The sequence below is a fragment of the Chenopodium album genome, chromosome 7, assembly GCF_948465745.1.
Source record: "Chenopodium album chromosome 7, dcCheAlbu1.1, whole genome shotgun sequence".
Taxonomy (NCBI): domain Eukaryota; kingdom Viridiplantae; phylum Streptophyta; class Magnoliopsida; order Caryophyllales; family Amaranthaceae; genus Chenopodium; species Chenopodium album.
In genome coordinates, this window is record NC_137840.1 from 71880901 (window position 1) to 71907647 (window position 26747).

The 26747-nt window shown below is 36.9% G+C and overlaps 3 protein-coding genes and 1 pseudogene across 3 annotated transcripts; 1 reads left to right on the forward strand and 3 right to left on the reverse strand.

Moving 5' to 3' along the window:
* Window positions 1–205: 205 nt before the first annotated feature.
* LOC145640631 (uncharacterized) lies at window positions 206–7222 on the reverse strand (annotated as a pseudogene).
* An 840-nt stretch (window positions 7223–8062) lies between these two features.
* LOC145639433 (DIS3-like exonuclease 2) lies at window positions 8063–14298 on the reverse strand. The gene is made up of 7 exons (XM_081690673.1): window positions 13844–14298; window positions 12612–12952; window positions 12434–12487; window positions 12278–12346; window positions 8935–11115; window positions 8650–8721; window positions 8063–8565 (listed from the first exon to the last, which is right to left on the reverse strand). The coding sequence occupies exons 1-7, from the start codon at window positions 13959–13961 to the stop codon at window positions 8167–8169; spliced, it is 3234 nt and encodes a 1077-aa protein (XP_081546799.1). The 5' UTR covers window positions 13962–14298; the 3' UTR covers window positions 8063–8166.
* A 2910-nt stretch (window positions 14299–17208) lies between these two features.
* LOC145639434 (protein TRIGALACTOSYLDIACYLGLYCEROL 4, chloroplastic-like) lies at window positions 17209–22664 on the forward strand. The gene is made up of 5 exons (XM_081690674.1): window positions 17209–17593; window positions 19055–19313; window positions 20826–21210; window positions 21438–21754; window positions 22264–22664. The coding sequence occupies exons 1-5, from the start codon at window positions 17319–17321 to the stop codon at window positions 22456–22458; spliced, it is 1431 nt and encodes a 476-aa protein (XP_081546800.1). The 5' UTR covers window positions 17209–17318; the 3' UTR covers window positions 22459–22664.
* Window positions 22665–23345: 681 nt separating this feature from the next.
* Window positions 23346–26009, reverse strand: LOC145639435 (10 kDa chaperonin 1, chloroplastic-like). The gene is made up of 6 exons (XM_081690675.1): window positions 25832–26009; window positions 25656–25714; window positions 25487–25537; window positions 24051–24116; window positions 23910–23957; window positions 23346–23646 (listed from the first exon to the last, which is right to left on the reverse strand). The coding sequence occupies exons 1-6, from the start codon at window positions 25920–25922 to the stop codon at window positions 23548–23550; spliced, it is 414 nt and encodes a 137-aa protein (XP_081546801.1). The 5' UTR covers window positions 25923–26009; the 3' UTR covers window positions 23346–23547.
* Window positions 26010–26747: the final 738 nt, after the last annotated feature.

Here is a 26747-nt window from a genome sequence, read left to right on the forward strand (position 1 = left end):
AAAAAAAAAAATATCAATTGTTTCATTTCGTGTATCACAATTTTTTATCTTTCATGCACTATTGCACATGAACAATTCTAGTGTTTGTGTCGCATGCTAATAGAGTAACAGCAAATCCCTTCCCGGAAAATGTTTGCAGATAATAGTCCAGAGTTATGACCAACGTAGTACTTTAGTAAAAACATTGTTACATAAAACTAAAAATTTAAGAACTCGTGTACAAAACGTTAACGTTATACACAAATACAGCAGAATCGCCTTTCTTGATCATCTTTTCAAGTTCCCTAACATTCTCTTACAGCACTGTCATGTTTGAGTTGGTGGATTCTAACTTCTTTGCAGTATCCAGAGCAGTAAACAGCTAAGAGAAGAAGAGGGGAGGGAAGCAAATAAGAAAAATATAACTAGTCAGATATAGAGCTGTCAATTCGGGTAAACGGGTCGGGTTTGGATCGGGTAACAGTGGGTCGGGTCAACTCGGGTCGGGTCAATTCAGATTAATTCCATAACCTGTGCGGGTCGGGTTTGGGTTGGGTCATGTTTGAGTCAGGTCACATCGGGTCATACTTCTTATCGGGTTTAGGTCAGGTTAATAACAAGTCGGGTTACATTCGGGTCGGGTGAACAAAAGGTCGGGTTTGATTCGGGCTTTGACGGGTTAAAACGGGTAAGAGTAATTCTCGGCTTCGAGTCGGGTTCGGTTCAACTCAATAATTTGCGGGTTAGATTCAGGTCGGGTCATTCTGGAGTTGAGTCGGGTTTGGTTCAAGTCAATAATTTGCGGGTTATAATCAGGCTGGGTCATTTTCAAGTCGGGTCATTCTCGGGTTCAAGTCGGGTTCGGTTCAAGTCAATAATTTGCGGGTTATAATCAGGTTGGGTCATTTCTAAGTCGGGTCATTCTCGAAGTCAAGTCGGGTTATATTCAAGTCAATAATTTGCAGGTTACAATCAGGTCGAGTCATTTCCAAGTCAGGTCATATTCGGGTGCAACTAAATATAAATAGATAATTATCATTTTTATCAAGCTAATTATTTCCTTTGACTATAATATATATGGCAATATACTAGGGAACTATAGTCTATAATTTAGGAAGGTAATTATCTCCTTTGACCATACAACAAATATATAGTATATTTAACTCTTAAATTTGAGGAGGATGCTCCTTTCTTTTGCTGGCCTGGACCGACCCAAGACAAAATGCTTTGATCAACAATAATAAGGTGATCTCAATTGCATTTAAGGTGATTTGAAATCGGGTTATGAACAATTTGGGTCTAATTTAGGTCGGGTTAGTAACAAGTCGCGTTAATTTCGAGTCGGGTTAGTAACAAATCGAGTTGAATTTTTGGGTTAGGTAAGTAAAAGGTATGGTAAAATTCGAGACGAGTCAATAACAAGTCGGGTTGAATTTGGGTCAAGTCAATAACAAGTCTGGTTGATTTTGGGTCAAGTCTGTAATAGGTTAGGTTAAATTCGGGCCGGGTTAGGAACGGGTCGGGTTGAATTCAGGTCAGGTTAGTAAAAAGTCGGGTTAAATTCGGGTTTTAACATGTTAAAACGGGTTTGGGTCAATTTCGGTTCAAGTCAAGTTCGGTGCAAGTTAATTAATTTAGTTGTTGTAAACCAGTAAATAGGTGCAAGTTGTAAACTAGTAAATTGGCCGTTAAAAAGCAAATTAAATAGTTCCACACACCCAATTGGACTCCCGGAGGGTATTAGGGACCATGGTAAACATTTAGACAATTTTTATTTCCAGGCGAAAAAAAAGTCAAAAAAATCCAAAAAAGAAGGCTAATATCCACGCTTATTGAGAAATTTTAGAGGTTTCGCGACCCGGTGTCGAAAAGTCTTGAAATTCAACGGGATACAACTCGGGGTCATATAATGTTGTTTGGGACCATATATATTCATTATTTGTTGTCATAAAGGTACGTGGTAGGCTTGAATTAATGAAATCGGTGCAAATTGTAAACCGATAAATTGGTCGTTTAAAGACAAATTGGTTGGTTCCACCCACCCAATTGGACTCCCGGAGGGTATTAGGGACCATGGTAAAACTTTCGACAATTTTTATTTCTGAGCGAAAAAAAAATAAAAAATTTTCAAAATTCAAGGCTAATATCCATGCTTTTAGAGAAATTTTGGAGGTTTCGGAGCCCGGTGTAGAAAAGTATTAATATTTAAGTGGATACATTTCGTGGTCATATAATTCCGTTTGGAACCATATATGATCATTATATGTTGTCATAAATGTTCGTAGTAGGCTTGAGTTACTGAAATTCGTGCAAGTTGTAAACCGGTAATTAAATTGGCCATTTAAAGACAAATTAGATGGTTCCACCAACCCAATTGGACTCCTGGAGGGTATTAGGGGCCATGGTAATAATTTCGGCAAATTTTATTTCCGGGCGAAAAAAATTAAAAAAATTCCAAAATTGAAGACTAATATCCACGCTTTTTAAGAAATTTTGGGGGTTTCGGGGCCCAGTGTCAAAAAGTCTTGAAATTTTAGGGGATACATCTCGGGGTCATATAATGATATTTAGAAACATATATGATCATTATTTGTGGTCATAATGTCCGTGGTAGGCTTGAGTTATTGAAATCGGTGCAAGTTGTAAACCGGCAAATTGGTCGTTTAAAGGCAAATTGGATGGTTCCACCCATCCAATGGGACTCCCGGGCGGTATTAGAGACCATGGTAAACATTTCGGCAATTTTTATTTCCTGGCGAAAAAAAAGTCAAAAATTTCAAAATTGAAGGCTAATATCTACGGTTTTTGAGAAATTTTAAAGGATTCGGGGTCCAGTGTTGAAAAGTCTTGAAATTCTAGGGGATATATCTTGGGGTCATTTAATGCCATTTGGAACCAGATATGATCATTATTTGTTGTCATAAATGTTCGTGGTAGGCTTGAGTTAATGAAATCGATGCAATTTATAAACCGGTAAATAGGTCGTTTAAAGGCAAATTGGATGGTTTCATGGTTCAATCCACACAATTGGACTCGCGAAGGGTAATAGGGACCATGGTAATCATTTTGGCAATTATTATTTCCGGGTGAATAAAAGTCTAAAAATTCCAAAATTAAAGGCTAATGTCTACGCTTTTTGATAAATTTTGGAGATTTCGGGGGCCCGGTATCAAAAAGCTTTGAGATTCTAGGGAATATATCTCGGGGTCATATAATGTCGTTTGGAACCATATATGATCATTATATGTTGTAATAGATGTTAGCGATAGGCTTGAGTTAATGAAATCGGTGCAAGTTGTAAACCGATAAATTGGCCTTTTAAAGGCAAATTGGATGGTTCCACCCACCCAATTGGACTCACGGAGGGTATTACGGATCATGGTAAACATTTCGGCAATTTTTATTTTCGAGCGAAAAAAGTCAAAAAATTCCAAAATTGAAGGATAAGATCCATGATTATTGAGAAATTTTGGAAGTTTCGAGGCCCGGTGTTAAAAAGCCTTGAAATAATAGGGGTCTCAGGGTCATGTATGTCGTTTGGAACCATATGTATATATATGATCATTATATGCTGTCATAAATGTTCGTGGTAAGTTTGAGTTAATGAAATCGATGCAAGTTGTAAACCGGTAAATAGGTCGTTTAAAGGCAAATTGGATGGTTCCACCCACACAATTGGACTGCCGAAGGGTATTAGGAATCATAGTAAACATTTCGGCAATTTTTATTTATTGAGAAAAAAAAAGTCAAAAATTTCAAAAATTAAAGGCTAATATCCACGCTTTTTGAGAAATTTTGGAGTATTCGGGGCCTGGTGTATAGAAATCTTGAAATTAGGGAATATATCTTGGGGTCATATAATGTTGTTTGGAACCATATGTGATCATTATTTGTTGTCATAAATGTTCCTTGTAGGCTTGAGTTAATGAAATCGGTGTAAGTTGTAAACTGGTAAATTGGTCGTTTAAAGGCAAATTGGATGGTTCCACCCATCCAATTGGACCCCCAAGGCCCCAAATGGTATTAGAGACCATGGTAAATATTTCGGCAATTTATATTTTCGGGCGAAAAAAGTCAAAAAAATTCTTTACTTGAAGGCTAATATCCAAGCTTTTTGAAAAAATTTGAAGGTTTCGGGGCCAGGTGTCGAAAAGAAATGAGTTTTATTAGATGCATCTCAGGATCATATAATAACGTTTGAAACCATAACTGACCATTATGTTGTCATAAATGTTCGTGGTAGGCTTGAGTTAATGAAATAAGAGCAAGTTGTAAACCGGTAAATTAGTCGTTTAAATGCAAATTGGATGGTTCCACCCACCTAATTGGAATACCGGAGGGTATTAGGAACTATGGTAAACATATCGGCAATTTTTATTTTTGGGCGAAAAAAATTCAAAAAATTCCAAAATAGGAGGCTAATATCCACGCTTTTTGAGAAATTTTTTAAGTTTCGGGGCCCGGTGTCGAAAAGCTTTGAGATTTTAGGGGATACATCTCGGGATCATATAATACTATTTTAAACCATAAATGATCATTTTATGTTGTCATAAATGTTCATGGTAGGCTTAATTTAACGAATCGGTGCAAGTTGTAAATCGGTAAATTGTCGTTTAAAGGCAAATTGGATGGTTCTACCCATGCAATTGGACTCTCGGAGGGTATTAGGGACCATGGTAAACATTTCGGCAATTTTTATTTGCGGGCGAAAAAAATCCAAAAAAATCCAAAATTGAAGGCAATATCCGCGCTTTTTGAGAAATTTTGGAGGTTTCGAGGCATGGTATCGACAAGTCTTGAAATTATAGGAGATATATCTCGGGGTCATATAATGCTGTTCGGAACCATATATGATCATTATTTGTTGTTATAAATGTTTTTGGTAGGCTTGATTTAATGAAATTGGTGCAAGTTGTAAACCGGTAAATTGGTCGTTTAAAGGCAAATTGGTTGGTTCCACCCACCCAATTGGACTCCCGGCGGTCATTAGGGATCATGGTAAACATTTCGGCAATTTTTATTTCCGAGCGAAAAAAAGTAAAAAAAAATCGAAAACTGAAATCCACGCTTTTTGAGAAATTTGGGATGTTTCGAGGCCCGGTACCGAAAAGTTTTGAGATTTTAGTGGATACATTTTGGGATCATATGATGCCATTTGGAACCATATATGATAATTATATGTTGTCATAAATGTTTGTAGTAGGGTTGAGTTAATTAAATTGGTGCAAGTTGTAAACCGGTAAATTGGCCGTTTAAAGGCAAATAGGATGGTTCCACCCACCCAATTGGTCTCCCAGAGGATATTAGGGTACATGGTAAACATTTCGGCAATTTTTATTTCCGGGTGAAAAAAATAGAAAATAAAAAAATCAAAATTAAAGGCTACTCCGTAATATCCATGCTTTTTGAGAAATTTCGAAAGTTTCGAGACTGGTGTCGAAAAGAAATGATATTTTAGGGGATACATTTTGGGTCATATAATGTCGTTTGGAACCATAAATGATCATTATATGTTGTTATGAATGTTCGTGGTAGGCTAGAGTTAATGAAATCGGCGTAAGTTGTAAACCGGTAAATTGGTCGTTTAAAGGAAAATTGGATGGTTTCTCCCACCCTATTGGACTCCCGGAGGATATTGGAGACCATGTAAACATTTTGTTAATTTTTATTTACAGGCGAAAAAAATTCAAAAATTGAAGGCTAAATCCACGTTTTTTGAGAATTTTTGGAGTCTTTGGGGTCTGGTGTCGAAAAGTCTTGAAATTTTAGGGAATACATCTTGGGGTCATATAATGTCGTTTGAAACCATATATTATCATTATTTGTTGTCACAAATGTTCGTGGTAGACTTGAATTAATGAAATCGGTGTAAGTTGTTAACTGTAAATTGGTCGTTTAAAGGCAAATTGGATGGTTCCTCCCACCTAATTGGACTCTCGGAGGGTATTAGTGACCATGGTAAACATTTCGGCAATTATTATTTTCGGGTGAAAAAAATTCAAAAATTTCCAAAATTGAAGGCTAATATCCACGCTTTTTAAGAAACTTTGGAGGTTTCGGGGCTAGTGTCGAAAAGGCTTGATATTGAAGGAGATACAAGGGAACTATAGTCTATAATTTAGGAAGATAATTATCTCTATTGACCGTACAACAAATATATACTATATTTAACTCTTAAATTTGAGGATGATGCTCCTTTCTTTTGGTGGCCTGTACCGACTTGGTCTCCCTAGACAAAATACTTTGATCAACAATAATAAGGTGGTCAAAATTGCATTTAAGGTGATTTGAAATCGGGTCTGGAACAATTTGGGTTGAATTTAAGTCGGGTCAATAACAAGTCGGGTTGATTTCGAGTGGGGTTAGTAACTGATCGGGTTGAATTTTTTGGTCGGGTTAGTAATAGGTCTTGTAAAATTTGGGTCGGGTCAACAACAAGTCGGGTTGAATTTGGGTCAGGTCAATAACAAGTCGGGTTGATTTCGGGTCGAGTTTGTAACAGGTTGGGTTAAATTCGGGTTGGGTTAGGAACGAGTCGGGTTGAATTCAGGTCAGGTTAGTAACAAGTCGGGTTTAATTCGGGTTTTGACGGGTTTAAACGGGTTTGGGTCAATTTCGGTTCAAGTCAAGTTTGGTTCAGGTCAATAATTTACGGGTTACCTTCGAGTCGGGTCATCTTCAGGTCAGGTAATGTTAGGGTTCGGGTCTGACATGCTCGGGTCAACTCGGGTCTAGGGTTGGTTTCAGGTCGGGTCAGATCGGGTTTGGGTCACCATTTTTTCTGGTTCAGATGGGTCGGTTAATAATCGAGTTTGAGTCGGTATTTCGGATTGGGTCAACTTTTGACATCTCTAATCAAATAGCAGAAGCTGAATACAACAGAGAAGAGTGATGACAAATGCTCTTGCAAAAGAAAGAAGTGCAAGCAATTGAGAGAAAACAAGTTTACAAGCAAATAGGAAGCAGGACAATGAAAGCGTATACTACCTCCGTTACAGGTTATGTGCAACGATTAGACATTTTTCCTCTCTGCTTTATGTCAAATCGTTGCACATAACATGTAACGGAGGTAGTAATAGTTTTGGTAAGTGGCAACCCGGCGAACACAAAAGTACCGAAGCATGATGCTATGAGAAGAGGGAGTTTGAATATGGGGAATCGGATGCTTCAAATTATCTTCTGATTCTCCAACATCACACAGCAGATCTCCAATGCACAACAATGGTCCTCCAACACCTCTCATCTTTACTCTCTTTTCAACATTTGACGTAAGAAACTTACCAAATGAGGCAACACTTCTTGATGAAGTACGGAGTATTTGCTAAAGGTCTTATTTTATTCTTGTTTCGTATGTGTTTGCTTGGAGTTGGAGGAAAAAGGTTTCCACTGGTTGTAAAGTAAGTTTTCCTTTTCTTCTTCCGGTCAAAACCAAACTAGGGAAAACCGTAAAAAGTTGGTCCAAAACAAACACAGCCAAAAATTTCGAGTTCTGTTCATACTTAATATTGAACAAACCATACTTCACAGCAAAAATTATTTGATCATACCACAAACACAAGTTGCTGGATATAAGATTTTATAACAGCATGCCTTACAAATAATTTAACTGCTCCCTACAAATAATTTAAGATTCACAACAGTCGAATCAGAATATTATTCCACGCAAACAAACTTATTTAACTGCTCCCTTCGTCCATTACAGATTGCTGGAGGGAGTACTTGTGTAAAAACAACGTCCAAAGTTAAATGCACACTTTGCCACATTAACTGAAGCATTATGATGAGAAAATACCCCCCCGAAAAGTCGCTTCTGTAGAAGATATTCTTACTGCAACCTTTCTTATCTGTGCAGCTTTGAGCTACCCAAAATTTATAAAAGACATTGGGCAACAGCAGCAGCACCAAAAAAAAAAAAAAAAACACTGAAGTGAGGGAAAAAGAAGAGGGTATATGCTAAGGGTTTGACCGGCCCGAATTCAAAAAAATACATCATGGGCCTGATCCCCCCAAAAGCAGCTTATAATAAAAATAGCCACTATTACCAATGGCCATAGCATATACTTCTTCTAATTGGCACACCTCACACCAGATGAAGTCCTTAAAATTGAATGCACGTATGTTTAACTGTACACCAACTTCACTATCTACAAACAGAGATCCAGCATTACCACATGAAAAATCACACAGTCACCTGAAATACGAAGTAACATAGAGCCTCGCAGCAATATCCAGAGGCCCATCATCTCCACCAACAGCGTGAAGTGCAACAGGGATTGTAGACAAAACTCGAATTGTGAGGGGGAAAACAACAGGATCAATTTTCACTACAGGCTGACAAGATTTTTTCACACAATCTGTAGGCTCGCATGGTTTGCCAGAATTGTCATTTTGCAAAGCATCAAATTCTGGTTCCAAGTTGCAAGGACTACAAACTAAGGCCACTTCTTCCAGCGGCTTGTATTGGCTACCTCTCCGTTGGAAGCGCTTATTATTATGGTGCACATAGTTGAGAACAAGTGTAGATGTAGCCTCGAGCCATTCTGCTATCAAGCCATCAACGTCATCGTAATATATACGCCTCTCAATCTAACAAAAAAAAGGTCACAAGATAATTGAGAAAGAGTAAACATTTCGATTATATTAAAGTATGAAGCCAAATCCTACACATACCGCGAGCTTCTGCACATATATGGACATAAACCTTGGACCTACTCCCAAAACTCTAGCTTCTGACAACAAAATCTGCAAAATTAACAAAGGTAAGACAAAGTCATTAATTACATGCCCATGACAGTTGCCATACTCTAATACTGAAAAAGTATGCTTAAGTTGAGCCTAATTCTCAAGCTTATGAAATGAAAGGCTTGCAGACTAGGAAAAAACTAAAATACTATGTTCACCAACATTGATACCTAAATTAACTAACAAGTATAGTTACAAAGAAACAGGACAAACCTCATTATTCCTCAGCAACACCCACATATACAATTTATCAACAGCATCCTTGACATGACGACTTGCCAATTTTTTCTGATTGCAGTAGGCGGCTACATCTGTGAGTGTTTCCCTACATGATAGCTTGTGCTTTAGTGCTGCATCAGATAATGCCTGCTGACCTTCGACAGATTGGAAAGCAATTTTATCAAAATTCATCCCAGAGAAGCACCTAACATCCCCTGCCTGACTGAGTTTATTTCCTTTGCTTTGATAATTCAAATACATCTGCTCTGCCTCTATAACAGCGCTTAATGTCCGATGTACAACTATATCAGGATATCGACGCAATGGTGAAGTGAAATGAGTGTAGAGGGGAACTGCCAGCGCAAAATGACCCCAACCATCCTCCGGCACTGTTGCATCTCCAGTGCAGAAGTATTTTGCCAGTTGCATTGGCTTAGTCGCATAATTTATTACTATATCGTAAAATATTGAATCTTCCTTAAGCTTCTCTTTAATCTTTTCCAGCGATCTATGTAAGCTGCCAGATGAAGAAGCATCCAATTCTAAACCATGTTTGCTGCAAAAAACTTCAAATTCCTTAAGTTTCCGCATGTTAGGCTCAGGATGCCTCCGCAACAAAGCGCTGTCTGGAAAAGCTCTTGAAATAATTTCTGCAGATGTCCTATTAGCCAAAAGCATAAACTCCTCTACCAGAAAATTGGACTCCTTTCGCTCACAAAGTACGCAATCGTATGGAACTCCAAATTCATCCATTAAGAATACAACCTTGGCATTATCAAGTCGCAGAGCACCATCAACAAATCTGTTATACTTCAAAGCTTTAGATATCTCATAAAGATATCCAACAGACTGGAAAACGTCAAGCCAAGAAAAATGGCCATAAAGCTGAGGAAAGCTGTTCTCACCACTCTCCACACTGTTTATGCTGATTCGGCCATCAATTATGTCCTGTGCATGCTCATAAGACAACTTGCAACAAGATCTAATCACTGTACGACCAACCCATCTATCAAGGACATGGCCAGAAGCATTCAAATCCCAGAAGATAGAAAAAGTGAGCCTATCTACTCCTGGAATAAGTGAACCCAGATTTTCCGATAGCAAAGCTGGTAGCATGGACAATTTACGCCGCAACATATAAACACTGGTAGATCGAACTTGTGCTTCTACATCTAAGGGTGTATCCGGTTGAACAAAATAAGACACGTCAGCAATGTGAACCCCAACCCTGAAGGTTCTATCTGACAACCTTTCAATAGAAAGGGCATCATCAAGGTCAGTGGCCGTGGAAGGATCAATGGTAAATACACAAAGGTTTCTAATATCTTTTCGATGTTGCAGCTCTGTCTGTGATACTTGCCATGACTCAATTGGCAAGCAGGAAAGAGACTCTTCAGAAAAATCAGAAGTACAAATTGCATTTTCAAACAAAACTGCCTCAATCCGTGATTCCACTTCCCCACCTAGCCCAAAACTACGCATGACACACGCATGTGGAAGTAAACTTTCTTCTGGCCAACTATCTATCCGCGCAGCAACAAGTTCTCTTTCTACTGACACATCTGCAGCATCCAACCTTTTCTTAATATTAGGTGGCACAGCTCCCACAGGGACAATCATTTTAGGCAACTTTGGGTCAGTTGGTATTAATTGTATGTAACTGCAATTGGAAGGAGGCACCAAATTTGTGTTCTTACTATAGTACTCTTTTTGGTAACCTTCCTTGGAATGCAACCAATTAGCTTTCATAACACCCACCACAACATCTCTGCGAAAAGAGGGTACAATAATTGCCACAACCCTACCAGTTGGTCTTTTAGACGGGGAGGAAACAACAGCTTGATACAATTTCTCAACTGAATTTAGAACTTCATTCTCTCCACGAGGGCGAAATTCACGTGAAGAATCTAACCCAGAGCAATGACGACTATTCATGTTAATATTGTTCAACCCACATCCATTTTCCTCAACAGGTGAACAATTTGTCATAGGCTGAAGACCAGATTCCACATCCAGTGAAGTTTTTCCCTTGGAGCTGTCCTTATCGATCTCAGCATAAACAGAAGAATCACGATTGTCCACCTGAGACAAATTGCTTCCAGAACCAGATGATCCTTTCATCTTACTCCACAATTGAGGAGAATCAACCTTAACTGCAACAACATCTCCTTCAACCTGCATAACACACATCCGTCAAAACGATGTGATTAGCATCAGGAGTTCAGAACTAGAAAGCTGCTACTCACCAAGGTACCACAGGCTATATAGGTTTTGCAATTGCAACTATGCAGGTGGCACAAATTACAATATGATAGGAATTAACTAAAATGAAACAAGAATGGAAAGAAAAAAATGCAACAAAAAGCCTTCAAGAACCACCAACACGGATGCATATCCAGGAAATCTATAATAAGACTATACAAATGTACAATCTCAAAAATACCCTTTAGAGGTATTACGTTCGAAAGATGGGTAAACAGTTTGTATGGTTTATCATTTTAGAGTTAGTTCATGGTATACCCCAAAACTTATGCAAATTTCACATATATCCTTTCATTTGAATTCACACACACACCTCTTCATTTTCCTCAGCTGCTACTGATAGCCATCCACCAACCAGATCCAGGTAATGAACACAAACAATGTGATGATATTTATAAAGGTGGTATGCAGGAAAACTGTACAAGCCTACAGCCACATCATGACCACAATGCCTCTATAAAGAACCCAACTTACTATAAGATGTGTGGTTATAATGCCTCTTGAAACAGAATAAAAGTTGTTTCTAAGAGCACGTTGGGTAATAGTTGGAACGAAATCAATAAACTGTTTTGATTGCCTATTGTTTGGTATGAGGGGTGAGTAACACACTCAATTTCTAACGGTAACCAGAATCACCTATCTGTCACCCTTTCCAACCCTAAGGTAACAAAATTACCTTCCTTGATCCTCAATTTGATACACAAGATTCCTTAACTTAATCACACGATTCATACCAAAAGGCTAATAATTGTAATGGTTACCCTTCGTCCCTTTCCCTTCTTATATGTTTCTGTTCCATCTCCTTTGATAAATTTAAACCAAACATGCACTAAATCTGACCGCTTAAATCATAGGCAACATTAAACTAAGTAACATAGATTACTCCTAGGGAAATAAATCTCCACCATACAAGGCTAGTTAGATATCCACAACCACAAATAAAACAAGTATCAAAGCCTATAAGCAAATTAGTCCTGATTCCAATAAGAAAAAGTGAAAGCAGCAACATTAATCATGTACGTGAGCATGAGCAATGAAAAAAGAGCAAGAAGTAGCATTAAAGCAATAAACTTACAGCTCTGTTTTGCCTAGGGATTCCACTGATAAGAATATCTGTTGGGACACCTTCTATCGTGCAATAAGCCTATCAATAGAAAAAAGGAGTTGATAAGGTAATCATCGTATCAGGAAATGGTGACAAAAATTTAGTAAAAATTGAGTTAAAGCAAACCTCGAGTCTGTTATGTGCATTGACACGTAGTATTGCTTGGAAGACCTCGCCTCTCTAGAATAACAAGACAAGGAAAGAAGAAAAAGGAGGGCACAATTAGAGGAAACTACCACTGCTAAATGTTTAGCATAATATAGCAAATGAAAAAAGATAATGTTGTGGACAAGCGTGGACAAACCTGCAATGCCTCTGTAACAAGATCCAATGACAAGTGTGGATCAAAGTGGGTTTGCTTGTTACAACCATTAACTAAGTGAGGAGGTATAAAATCAGCATCATCATGCAATCTAGCCGAATGGTGATACGTATGTTGAGTAGGAAAAGACCTTGAATTAACTTGTACACCAGAGTTAAGATTTGGTACGGGTTGATGTAAATGCATTGTTGAGAAGGAACTATTAAAAGTGGAATCGGAGGAATTGTTAAGTGGAAGTTGGTTGGACGAAAAACTAGTTGTTGACAAGGTATCGTTATGGAAGCCATTAGAAGCATGTCCTGCAACTTCATTACAACCAGACCCTACAAAATTAAAAACCACTTGATGAGTATGAGTAATCAATGATCCATGCCTCTTTGTTATAACAGATGTGAAAAAGAATAAATCTTGAATGCAAAATTAACAAGAAAAACACACACACACAGATTTACATAGTTCACCATCGATGCGTTGGCTACGTCTACGAGCAAGTGAGAGTAATAGTTTTATTGATCTTGGGAAAAACAGAATACATATTCAGAACCAGATTTGAGACCAATAACATAAAACAGATTGATTGTCTCTTAGATTTCTAATATTATCTCTCTCAAAACTCAGATAAGAAATACACAAAAGACTATCAGATTTCTAATATGATTGTCATGTGTGTCGCTACAAATAACCCTAGGGTATATATATAGCACTCCGGAATAAGATAAATAGATGCACAGAAAAAACGCTGACCACTACAGCATTAAATGCCGCGCGCAACTTATTGACTTGCACGGGCCGAGCTCTCGCTCGACCCAGCGGAACCAAAACGTCGCCTAGGAGCTATAGCTCCAAATTCGTCACAACTCTAAATACCTCTACGAGCTATAGCTCCACTTTCGTGGCAATCTTCAACCTTGCCAACGAACTACTGAGCTACCATAATTCTAACACTTTTGTTTAAATTCCATGTAAATAGTGGGTGGGCAATCCTCCCTTCATCTAATTATCTAAAGCTAGTTACAGAGAGAACAATTGTGATAAATAATACAGTCCCAGATGAGGTCATCAAGGTTTCAGTATCCTAAATTTTCATACTTTATCCTATTCTATCAAAATCAAAGGTCGCAGTTTTTTACAGGATTTCTTAGAAAAGCAATCTAAGTACTTATATAACAAAAAAAAGTCAATAGTACAGTAGTTGAAAAAAAATATATATATACCAGGATTTTGCTTAGAACGACGATTAGATCGACGCTTTTTCTTCTTGTCAACGAGATCCTCAGAGCAAGCAGATTGCTGGTGTAAATCTGGTAATTGTTCCACAACCATGATACCCATAACTTAGATTGAAGTTGTAATTTATAAAAGTTGGAATAAAAATTATATCTTTAAGATAGAAATAAAATCAGAAGAAAAGAATTTATAGGAAAATAATTAGGGTATCTCCCGTAGAACAAAAAAATTGACGGAAGAAGCCAAGGAAAGAATATAAGAAAGACAGAGAATGAAGAAAGTATTTGTTATGAATTGAACTAAAAGCTAAATAAATTAAATTTTTTAACAAAAAGGTTGAATCGAATAATCGAATTGCAGAGAAACAGATATGTTTGATGGAGGTAGGAGAGAGAAGAAAAGAGGACGAGGCAGATTGTTTAACGAGGGGAGAAAGGGAAGGGAAAAGAAGAGGTGCCTATTGATAGGAAGAGGTGCACATAATTAAATTTAAACACAAATCTACTCACTATTATGTGTAGGGCTAAGACCGACCGACCCATACCAGATTGAAGATCGAAAATTCTAATTTTACGAATCGAAGACCGGACTAATTTAAGTAGGATCAAACTCGGATCGGAACGAAAAACCGGTCCAAAACTTTAACCGGACTGCTTTGGACCTATTTTAAAATTTTATTTAAAAAGTGGTAAATTATTAATAACATTATGCAAAACTCGAAAAAAGTAATGGTTGTAAGGAATACTCTAGCTCACTTAGTAGCTAGGTGGGATAGTAATGGTTGTAAGGAATACGTTTGCTTGGGTCCTTTTCCGCAAAGTTTAACAACTTTGGCGGAGCTTGATTTAATTAAATAATATCCCGTCCGATTTTCCTAAAAAAAAAAAAAAAAACTCGAAAAAAGTATAGGAAACACTCTACTTTATGGTTTTTTTTTTTTTTTTTTTTTGTATGTTAAGTACAAAAAAGCTCATATGATAAAAGTTTTCAAAGGTTATTAAGAATAATATTAACCATTATCTAAGGTTTTAAGTATAAATTTAAGGAAAAAATGGTCTAGTCCAAGACCGGTTTTTATAGGGTTTTGAACCAGATCAGACCGAACACCGAAAAAATAAATTTTTAGACCCATAGACCGGTTAATTCGGTCTGGCCTAGTCCGAGTCATTTTTTCAGTCCAACCCGATTTTTGAACACCCCTAATTATGTGTTCTTTAATGCACTTAAAATACAAAGCTAAACTACGCACACTCCTCCCTGACGAGAGTTTTGGCAACAATATTGAGCATTCCGCTACCAAGAATGGCACTAAAAGATAAGCATGTACGGGGGCTAACTACTTCAGGACGTTTTTTCAGTTAAAATTGCAACGTGGTTGGCCCACAATCTTGAGTCAAATAGCACTATATGGCAATATCGTTGGATCTGGACTCTAGACATCCCCCATAAGCTTTAGATTTTCTTTCATAATAGTCTTGGAGTACGTTACCTTCTAAAAAAGCAAAATATTATTCCATTTGAAAATTGCATCTTATGCAATCAACATAGTGAAACACTATATCACCTTTTCCTAAAACGTGACAAAACGATATAAATTTGGTCTAATCCTTTTATAAAGAAATGGTTAGATTGCACAATCCCTTCTTAGTCACTTGTTGACTCTATGTTGTTTCTTAGAAAACACAAATATACTCTAAGGAAATTTATTTTCCTTATTTGGAGCATTTGAAAAGAACGAAATTCTATCATTTTCTGAAATGAAACTATAGACATGTTTCGTGTTTACCATCGAGCGCACTTTGCGTTCAATGAGTGGACACAAAAGAAGTTCCATGGATACTTTCTCTTCCTTGGGATCTCCCCTCAAGGGATCCCTCTCTCCCCCATTCTGCTCCCCAACCTCAACTCCTCATTTCTAAGAAGCCACTCCTTCAAATTTCTATAAACTCAACCTCGACGGGTCAGTCTACAACAACTCAGCGGCAGTATGAGTCATCATCAAATATAACAACTGTCTACTTATCAAGGCTACCACCTTCAACCTAGATAGTACTAAAGTCTTCATTGCAGAAGCTACGACGCTCCACAAAGGCATTCTCATAACTCTTCAACAAGGTATATATTCACAATATTCAAATTGAGGGAGACTTTAGTTATCAATGCAATCCAAGGTATTTGGTCCATTTCATGGGAGATAGAGAACATTATCTTCAATATTAGAGCTCTTCTTTCTCAGTTTCACAGTTGGAGTATTCACCATATCTATCGAGAGGCAAATAGAGCAGCAGTTCGAAAGCAAATGTGGGTCATTTAGTTAATGACAATAGGGATACAATATCTTGTAATAACTTTAGTTTAATTCCCATTCTTTCTTCAGATGCATTAGGAATTCCCCTCGTGAGGAGGGTTTCCTTCTTTTTTTTTCTTCTTTTTCTTACCTTTAAAAAACACACACACACACAAATCTTAGACTGATGGGGTGGGATGGACTGTATGGAAGAGTGATGGGTGTTAAGAGACTTAAGACTCTACGCCCACAAGTATATTAATTTATAATTTTATAAATTGCAAATTAAACCTAATATATTTCAATAGAGTCATACTCCTTAAAAACGGCTTGATCTCATATTAAGGATCGACAATTTGACCGAAAAACAAGTCATCTACATAAGCCACCTAAATTAGGTTGAGTTTGGCTTAGGAATGACAACGGATCGGATTCGGGTCGGATGTGGATAAATCCGAATCCGATCCGTTTAGTAAACGGACCCTGGAGTCCGACTCCGAAAAATCCGAGTCCGAATCCGATCCGACTCGTAATTTTCGAATCCGAATCCGGTCCGTTTATACGGACCTCCGAAATGATCCGAATATTTTTTTTTTTTTTTTATTTTTTGTAATGTCATATACCTATAATTGCTTGTATTGTCATACCAATTAAAGTATAAACATAACATATTTAAATTATAAACTAAGTTACATAACAAAATTTTGTTATAAAACATGCAAATAATTGTCCCAAGTTATAGAGCATATGCTTATACTCTCGGATTCGGACTCGGATCGGACTCCGTCGGACTTTGCGTAGGGTCCAAGTCCGATCCACCTCCTATTTGAATTCGGATCTATTTTATCGGATTCGGATTAATTTTAAACGAATTCGAATCGGATTTTTTCCTTCGAATCGGATCGGATTCGAATCGAACTCGGATTAAATTGCCATCCCTAGTTTGGCTTGCCAAAATGCCATTACTCCACATTTAATTTTTGATAAGAAAAAAGTTTTATGATTAACACAAAACCACCCCCTTAAAAAAAGGCTCAAGTTCAGGTAATGAGGCGAGTCATTCAAACGGCAAGAGCGCACACTCTGCAACTCACTCTCAAAACAGACAAAATTCACATAGATAAGGAAAAACCCATTGCTAGAGGAGAGAGAAAGAGAGAAAAACTCCATTAAAAATGGCGAATTTGAGAACAGCAATGGATGCATTGTTCTGGGACTTAGACATAGCTAGCACCCAGAACCTAGATGGGTGTGCCAAAGCTATTCCTGGTGACCCTTTTCCTCTTGACGCTTCTCGAGCTGGTAAAGCCCTTCGTGTTCAGCAGCTTTCCTTTGTTGGCAATGGCTTCCCTCTTGGAATCATCCCTTCTATCTCTCCTACCCCTTTTCAGAAGGACCTTGGTTCTTTCTCTCTTCAATCCCTTCTTCTTCGTCCTTCTTTTGGTGACTGGTTTGTTTTTCTACCATTTAATTCTCATTTTTCATTTTAGTATTCTTGAAATTCTGGGTTACATTTGGTTATAATTGATTTTTTTATGAATTGGGTAGTTTAATTTTGGGTTTGTCTGTATGTTATAATCTTATTTTGGTTTATGTAATTTTGGGTTAGTTTGTAAATGGGGTAGTGAACTAGTGATTAATTTATGTGCCTATGTGAGATTGGTTGTGAATTTGTGTTGTTAGGCGTTGATTTTGATGTAGGTTTCATTCATTTTGATGGAAATTGGAAATTCAATAAAATCTTGCCTTTTTCTTGGTGAATTTTGGTTGCATTTTGATGGTTTTTGACCTTATTAAGCTATGAGTTGTAGATAAGCCTGGACGAAATTGTTACTTTCAGAGAAATTTTTGCATGGAGCTTGTAAGATTTGGTGGTCTTGATATTCTTAATTTCGTAGGCATGTGATGTTTCATAATTTAGCTTATATGAATACATGTTTTGGAGTTGTAGAGATAGGTTTTTCTACAGATTGATCAGGAAATGTGGACATTTATGCATCAAATGTGTCGTTGCGCTCTGTAAAGCTTAGGAAACCTAGTTCTTGGTTCTTTTGAGTCCATGTAGGGTAATCCTCTTGGGAAACTAATTTAGGTGATTGATGTTTTCTATAATTTGTTCACTCACAAATGCGTAGAGCATATTGTGGAACTGTTCTTGTCTTAGGAGGCATGTCTGCATGTGTTACCTTGCCTATTGTCCTAGTCCTATCCTCATCATGTTGTTCGCTAGTGGTAAATTCCGGTGCATTTGAAGTTAATAACCTTGGTTTACTTTTCATGTCAGGAATAAGTTTATGTGTGAAAATTTGGCTATGGATGCTTCATCTTTATATTGTCTTCCCAAGCATCTGAACCCCAATTAGTTTGAAATATTAAAGATAATTTAATCATATCCGTGCGTTTTTGTGTTTTTTGAATAGCTACTGTGCGTTCCCTGATGCGTATGTGTAAAATTGGACATGTCTGCTTAGATCTTGTATGCTGAGGTATTAAATGATAATTTCTTTTCATTATTGTACTCTGAGTGATGCTCTAGGTGAAATGAGAAACAACCATAATGCAGAACTGACTTTTTCAGTTTTTCTTTGTGTCAAATTAAGCATCATCCTGTTTGCATTTGGGGATCATGATTCCATGCTAATTCCTCAATAAAATCTCCAAGAAGTTAACCAAACTTATGTGTTGACATCTCATGTTAGGCTTGCTAAACATCTATATCAAAGTTTATAAGTGAGTGTACTTAGACCTTAGTGCTCAATTATGTAGCTCTGATCGGTTTCCTTCTTTCCTTTTGGAGCTGGTTGTCCATTGGGATTAGTTCTTTCAACCTAAAATCTTTGGTGCCATTTTTTTTCTATAACTATTAATTGCGTGGATTGTTAACCAACAAGGTACTATTTTCTGCTTTTAGGTGGCTTGGATTAGCTGGCCAGATGCGTCCGAATAAGTTATTGTCTAACATCAAAAGGGAGATCTTCAGCGCATTCACCGGTGATGAAACGGAAATTCCATCTGTGAAGAATGTGACAAGACATGTCTTTGACCAATCACTCTATGCCTTGGCTTTATGTACCCATATCCCCATCACATCCAATTCTTCCTTATATCTAAGTTCAGAAGGCCATGGTGAGAGGAAAGGACGCCGCAATAAACTCCTACTATTTCACAAGGTAAGTCTTTGATTTACTTGTTTGCCTATCATAATATGTATCCTATCATGATTATGAACCTTGGAATACATTATGTATCTGTAGTTATTAATTATATATCTTCAAGGCATTTGGAAGGTGATCATGGTCATGATATTTTTTATGTATTTAAAAAGTTTTGTTCTTAGAACTATATCTTATTGGTTTATTATAATCTAGAATACTACAACCTTTCAAATATCTGCCCTATCTAAATACTTTCCCCACCTGTTGTTGCATTCTTTCGTACTTTCTCCGGTCAAATTCTATGATAGATATTATATATAAAAAAAAATATTATGTTCTTAGATATTCTTATCTCTTTCAATGAGCATGATTGGCAGCAGTAGTGCAGCTCTCTACATTTCTGTAACTTTCCATCATTAGTCCCTTTTATCTTTTGGGAAAACTCTTCAGATCACAAGGGAAACTTAACGTTCAAGATTCTCATAACAGTGCTGTGAGTGATCCTTAATCTACTCTTTTTTTGGCAATCACACCGGTTGAAAGATTTTGATCATCTGTACTTGCTTACTCGGTATAATAAGTAGCTTTATGTTGAATTTAATATCTCTCCAGGTCATCTCCAGTAAATTCTGCATTTGCTTTTTTACTTGTTAATTTTTCACAAATTAAGATCCTTATATTCGTGCCCCACACTTTGTTAGAACTCTTCCTTTTTTTCTTCTTTCATCATGTGATACATCTCCATTAACTTTGAGCTGCCTCCCTCAATTGCGACAATAAGGAGCAATGCTTGCTTGCAGCTTCAATTGATGGTTGGAGCTCTTCTCTCTGATGAGGTCTGATGACCTCTGTTTTGGTGTAACTTCACTCTTGCTACCCAATTTGAACTGTGAAGCACCGTCTAAGGTCGTGAGCCTTCCTTTAGATTTTGTATCCCATAGTCAATGTATGGGCTATCCCAAGGCGTGGTTGACTATGGATAATAGACTAGCTTTGTAGCAAGAGCAGGCAGTGTATAAGAGGGCATCACAAGGCTCTTGGTGAGGTTCTAGGTGCTAGGTGACACGTTTTCAAAGAGACGCACAAATTTCTTTTACCAAAATTTTCTTATATTTATTAAGTGTGCCTCAATTCAATGAGACCCACCAAGGCGTGCCTATGCGCACGGGTTCATCAACAGTGATTATGGTACACTCACGGGTTTGCTTCCTTCTGGCTACTTTTTGCTCCTGACAAAGATAATTTAGAGGACCATGATTTAAATGCATAAACCACATTACATTGCGAATCAGATTTGTATTTCTCGAGTCAGAAAACCACAGCGCCCTATGTTAATTTGTTTTCAGTTTACCCTTTTTTCCCTGTCAAAGTGATTCATTAGCTAGACTTATTTGATATAAAACCAACATTTGTGCTTTTGACTCTCTGTTTGCTTATAATTTAGCAATCTGCTCCTGTAATTGTGTCCAGATGACACCTGGAGCTGCAGGCCTTGTAGCTGACTTTAAATTTATTGACTGTGTACAGCTTCCCTATCACGACATTACATTGAACGCAGCATGGCCGGAGCTATTTATTGACAGTAAAGGAAGATATTGGAATGTTCCTGAGTCAATCTCTCTGGATTGTTCGTCTATCATATCTGACTCAGGATTACGGTATCGTTTTGGGGTACACAAGAATGGTGGCAAACCTCAAGCTGTTGTTAACTCAATAGATAGTGATCCACCTGCTGCTTTGCTGCCTGGGGTATGTGCAAAAGCTGCATTTTCAGTTCAAAAGAGCAAGGATCTATGGAGGCAAGAGGAGACAGATAATGATCTTATCATAAAAACCGAGAGGGGAAAATTCTGGAGGCCTGCATATGATGTGCGCCTCAAAGAACCTCATGCATCAATTTCAACTATTGTAGGTAAAAGACCTTTCATCTTTTGTAATAATAGTTTTCATTGTCTTGAATTTGGCAACTTAACTGGAAGCAAATTTGATGTGGGTGTGTCCTATAATGCAATTACTGGATTTGTTGGACATGATAACTTGCACTGCTCTAATTCAGATCACAAAAATCAAGCCGAACTTCTGTTTCATTTATCCCTTAGATGTTGTGTGAATATGTATCATTCACTTGTTACCTATCAGGTGGCACCTTTGGTGCTTGGCTTCATGGCGAAGACAAGATATCAAATCCTGCCTCAGGAGATGGTGATAGCATCCCTTCAAGTTCCAAGAAAAGGAGTCCTGTCTTCGCTGATTTGTTTGGCTCATTATGCTACACTTTCCAGCACGGAAAGTTCAGGAAGCCATATGGGGATATGACTAGGGTAGATGCTCGTTTGGATATCAGTTCAGCTTCTGCTTTTGCTAAAAACATCTCACGCGTATTTAGCCGTAGCTCAATTGCTCACCAGGATAACTCGGCATCCCTTCCTAGACTCAGTCTGATCTTCCAGCAGCAGGTAAATTTCAGTGAACACAGTTTCTTCAATTGGAATTTAAAGTTGAAACCTGTAGGATATGCTCTGTTTCCTGCTATGTCTGGTGATAAGCCTTGATTATCTTACTTCTGAGCTCTGAACTAAAGATAATGTGAAATAAGGAACTGGTTAAATTGAAAATATAAGTATCAGGCTCCTTATTATATTCTTGACGAACCCACTCTTCTAAGTAGATCTGTTAAAGACTTTAAGGAAATGAACTTAGGACATCATTAGGATGATAAGAGATGATCAAGTAAATATCTGGTTATATATATTTTTTCTTAATTTTAAGTATCGTGCAGTTATGTGGCTACATTTAGATGTACTGGGACGGATATTGAGATATGCCCAGCCATGTGGTTTTGTTTTAATGTACTAGGAAGTGGGAAGTAAGCCAATAGCCATGAAGAAAATACTAACCAGTTTAGCACTAAATTATTGTTAACTCCCTCATGGGCAACCTTTTTACATCCCTCATCTTGGTGCAGGTTGCAGGACCAATTGTGTTCCGCGCTGATACAAAGTGTGTAGTCGACTCACCATGGAAAAATGGCTTGCAAATTGAGGATTTCATTTACAGCTTGAGCTATTCACTGCGACTCTTACGTTCAGGTAAAGTCGTGGCATGGTACTCACCGAAGAGGAAAGAAGGAATGATTGAGCTGAGAGTGTACGAATTTTAATTCCATTTCCAAGGATCTTGTATTACCTTACCTTCAATTATCTGAGAGGATAGTAATTTCGGGAATTTGTCAAAAAGCATTTTAGATGCTGTTAGGTTAGCCATGTACAAAATCTTGGTTGATCAAGTATTTTGTTAGTTTGTGGCATTGATGCCAGAGCGTTGTTACTCTAAACTAGTTTTATTAGAGCCCCTATTTTGGTCTCACACTTTACTATACATTGGAGCTAATGGTGTGTTTCGTATTGCTCATGAAAGGAAAAAAGAAAAAAGAAAAAAGTAAATTTTGAACCAGACACAAATATATGGCTTATGCATTCAAATTACAGGAGGTTATGGAAACAAAGTGGCTACTTATTATTGATGATCGGCTAGTATCCGATGTATTGGAGGTTTATAGAAGCAGAATAAGTCGATGATTAACAGGTGCATGAAGAAGAAAAGGAAAGGCAAATATAGATCATAAAGAAAGCTTCAAAGGGCATTGAAACTTCATCCTTCCATGGAAGTCGTAAATCTTATACTTCGTATAAAAATTTATATTTTACATTGTATTCTTTTAAAATCACAATATTGGAGAATAAACATAGTCAAGTGAGGCTTTGTGTTTTTTTTTTTTTTTTTTTTTTTTTTTTTTTTTTTTTTGATATGTACATTCAAATTATTAATATTAAAGGCATTGCTAAACAAAAAATATGCATTATCAAGCGTGAAATCTCTAACATTAAGGATAAATATGTATATAGTATACTAGTATCTCTAGAATCTAGATACATCTTAAAATTACACGGAGTCGAGACCATGGCAAGTAATTGGTAAGTTCAAATGTTTTTATATTTGTCCATCTCTTGATCCCTTTATAGATTTTGCATTGCAAATCGCAACCCATCAGCCAAATAATTGAATTTAAACATTGTGTACATTGTCAAAGCACAATATAAAAAAGGAGACCTTGATTAAAAGAGCATCATAATTCTCTTATATTGAAAATGAATACATCTGAAATTTCACCATTGATGAACGAAAGGATCTAAAACCTAAGGCCAAAATCAACAGAAGCCAGTCATACATAAACTGCCGTCTGAACCATCTACTCAACTACAGCCAAGAGGTCTGCTTCTTTGCAAAAACAATGCCTAGTATCTGTTCCTAGATCCACCTCATAGGCACTTATATCGGAGAAAAGAACCTGCATGAGACAATAAATTAGAAGGTAAACAAACGACAGAACAACCATGAAATCTTTGCTAGAAAAGAATTCAAGAAATCTCAGTGACATTGTGCATCATCTAAGTAATTAGCCAAACTATTAGGCAGCTAACACGGGGTGAAATGTGGATAGTAACCTTACTTGAGAGTAAATGTAGTTTACTCATCAAGGATATTTTAAGACATTTCGTTAGTTGCCTAATTAGTAATTAGATACGCAAATGGACTATTTCTTAATCATACCTTCTTTCCAGCCTCTACTTCCCCAACATCAGAGCCAACAGAGAGAATCTGTAAACAGGAAACAGAATTTTGATCAGCATATTATAATTTGTACTCTGCACAAGTTAAGAAATGAAATCGAAAAAGTTAGAACTTCCATACCTCTCCCATAAGGTACCTCTCAAACTTCACTGCTGACTTGGGCAAAAGAACTCCACCGGCTGATTTCTAATGAGAACATTCCAAACAAATAGGTAAGACAAGATAGCTCAAAAACATCAGAAATCAGATATAATATGTGTGAAACCAGATCTTTTAAAAGTCCATGTGAAGGATGCCTAACTATCATAGACCACGGAACCACAAGGACAAGAAGGCACCAGTATGCAAATTCCAAAGAACAACAATTGATCCAACTTTAGTAATATATATAAAGAATAACAGCTGATCCAACTTTAAAGACTCGCTCACTAAGTATTTCCATATCTAGAGTGTGAGAGTTTTTGGTCTAGCTTCCGTTCTTTCACAAATTGCAGAAAATACCAAGCTATAGACTGAAAAAGCTCTCAAAATGCGTAGCAACATCAACCAAGTCAGAAGGCCTACAGATTCAAATTCATAACTAAAACAGTTCTTGAAGTAATACATATGACTATGCTACTTTGCTACATAGGGTGATCTCCGGAGCAATAAAAGCACAGAAGTGATGGCAGTAATAAGAATGCTTTAGCTAGGAGATTTACAGAAGGGACAACATATAAGGTCCTATTTTTTAGAGGATAGGCTTGCGGAGATATAAACTCACCCTGCCTCGCGAATCACCAATAACTAAATCGAGAAACATAATGGATAGTCACATAATGAGGACATCACAGCTTTTCAACAACAATCATCTTTTTTTGATTTTCATTATTCAAAATAAAGTATCACAGAGCCATCTTTTGAGGAACTCGGGCTAATTAATCGATACAGGCTTACTGCAACTATTCAACCTTCAACCTAATACCAGCATAACTAGACCATGATTAAACATTTTTTCCCCTCCAAAGGACATATCACTCGTTCTGGTTTCTATACTGGAAAACAGTCTTTATGCACAGATGACAAACTAATTAGTCATCTACATTGCTCAAGTATACTTCGCGGTAAATGAAATAGCTAGCAAAGGACTCAGCTCATCCCGGCAATCTAAAGACTCAAACTAATCCGGATTCGAGTCATCCCAATTGGGATAACACTCATTAAACTCTCCTAACAAATACAACCAAACAACTCCCTTACAGCTAATACAACCACTTGTTAGGTAAAATTAAACAGCATTATCATAATTTAACCTAAAAGTGGAAAACTTTAGCTAGCATATTGGTCAAATTTTGATACAAGGAAACATTATATCATAAAATTTCAATTCTTTGAAATAATATAAATATACAACCCATGTATTCATTCAGATTGAGGATTATATCATCATATTCCTTTTTAATCAATTATCTTATCCAATCAGAAAATTTTAAACAAAACCAAAGCATCAAAATTTCCAAGTTTAAGATTAAACAGACCAATATAACACAACAAAATAGCTAAGATATACATTATACCTCAGGAAGCTCCTCAAGTCGAATCAACACTCTATCAGCCTGAGGAACAACCTACCAAAAAAAAAAATCAAAATTGAATAAATTACACTAAAATTAAGAATTAATGCCATAAAATTCCATATTCAATCAATACCCAATCAATACCCAGAAAAAAAAAATGTAAAAATACCTTAGTGGGTTCCCATTTTGTAGCAACTGCATTAATTTTAAGGGAATTTCTTCTTAACCCTGAAAAAAAAAAAAAAAAAAAAAAAAAAAAATTATCAGAAATACAGGTAAAAATTGCCTGAAAATATGAATAAATTAGAGATTTAATCTGCAAAACGAAATTGAATAAAAGGGTACCCAATATTGTTTGGTTAGAGTTGCGAGAAAAATTGTTGGTGGGTAAAGATAAGGGCTTTGCCAAAGTGACGAATGCAGCGGTGGAAGCCATGGATAAGCTGAGAAGAGAGAGAAAGATAGAGAAACAAAGAAACAAAGTTTCAGTTTAAACTAAAGTCAAGTGAGTTAACGGCGTGTTGTGTACTTGTGTTCGATTATGCTTTGATTGGAGTTAGATGGGAAGTTTGATTTTCAGCCGTTGATGTTTTATGGAAGTGATGTTTGATTGATTTGATGATCAATAATTGGCCGTCGATTTTGGGGATGAGCAAGAGTATTGTTTCTAGAAAGTTCAAGGATTTTGTGTTTGTGAATGTTGTGATTAGATTTCCATAATTTGGGTTTCTAGAGAGTGTTTCATGGTTTTGGTTTGGTAACGAGCTCAAATTTCATCCCTTATTTTATAGTTGCAACAGTTTAACTTTTACATTATTCATGTTGGATCTTGTTAGATTCGTCTCGATTTATCATATTGTCAAATGTTTATAATTTTTACATATTAATAACTAAAGATATTAATGCTTGAAATCATTGATCGACAAGCGTGAAAAAGATAAGTGTTACAAATATAATAAAATAAAATAAAAATAGAGGAAGTATATATTTGCACAATAAACCCATCTCATAGTTCTAATAATAAATAAGTAAATGCCCTATCTAATAAGGGAGTTTCTAAACCAACAAGTGTTTATCAATTAGTAAGGGAGTTGTTTCAATCTAATAAGGGAGTTTCTAAACCAACAAGTGTTTTGAAACTTGGCAACACAACAATACTTGTTAGTACAGTTCCCTCCCCCCCTCCCCCCCCCCCCCCCCTTCCCTCTCCCTCTCCCTCTACTTGAGACCTGGCCTAATTCTAATTCAAATTAGTCGAAGT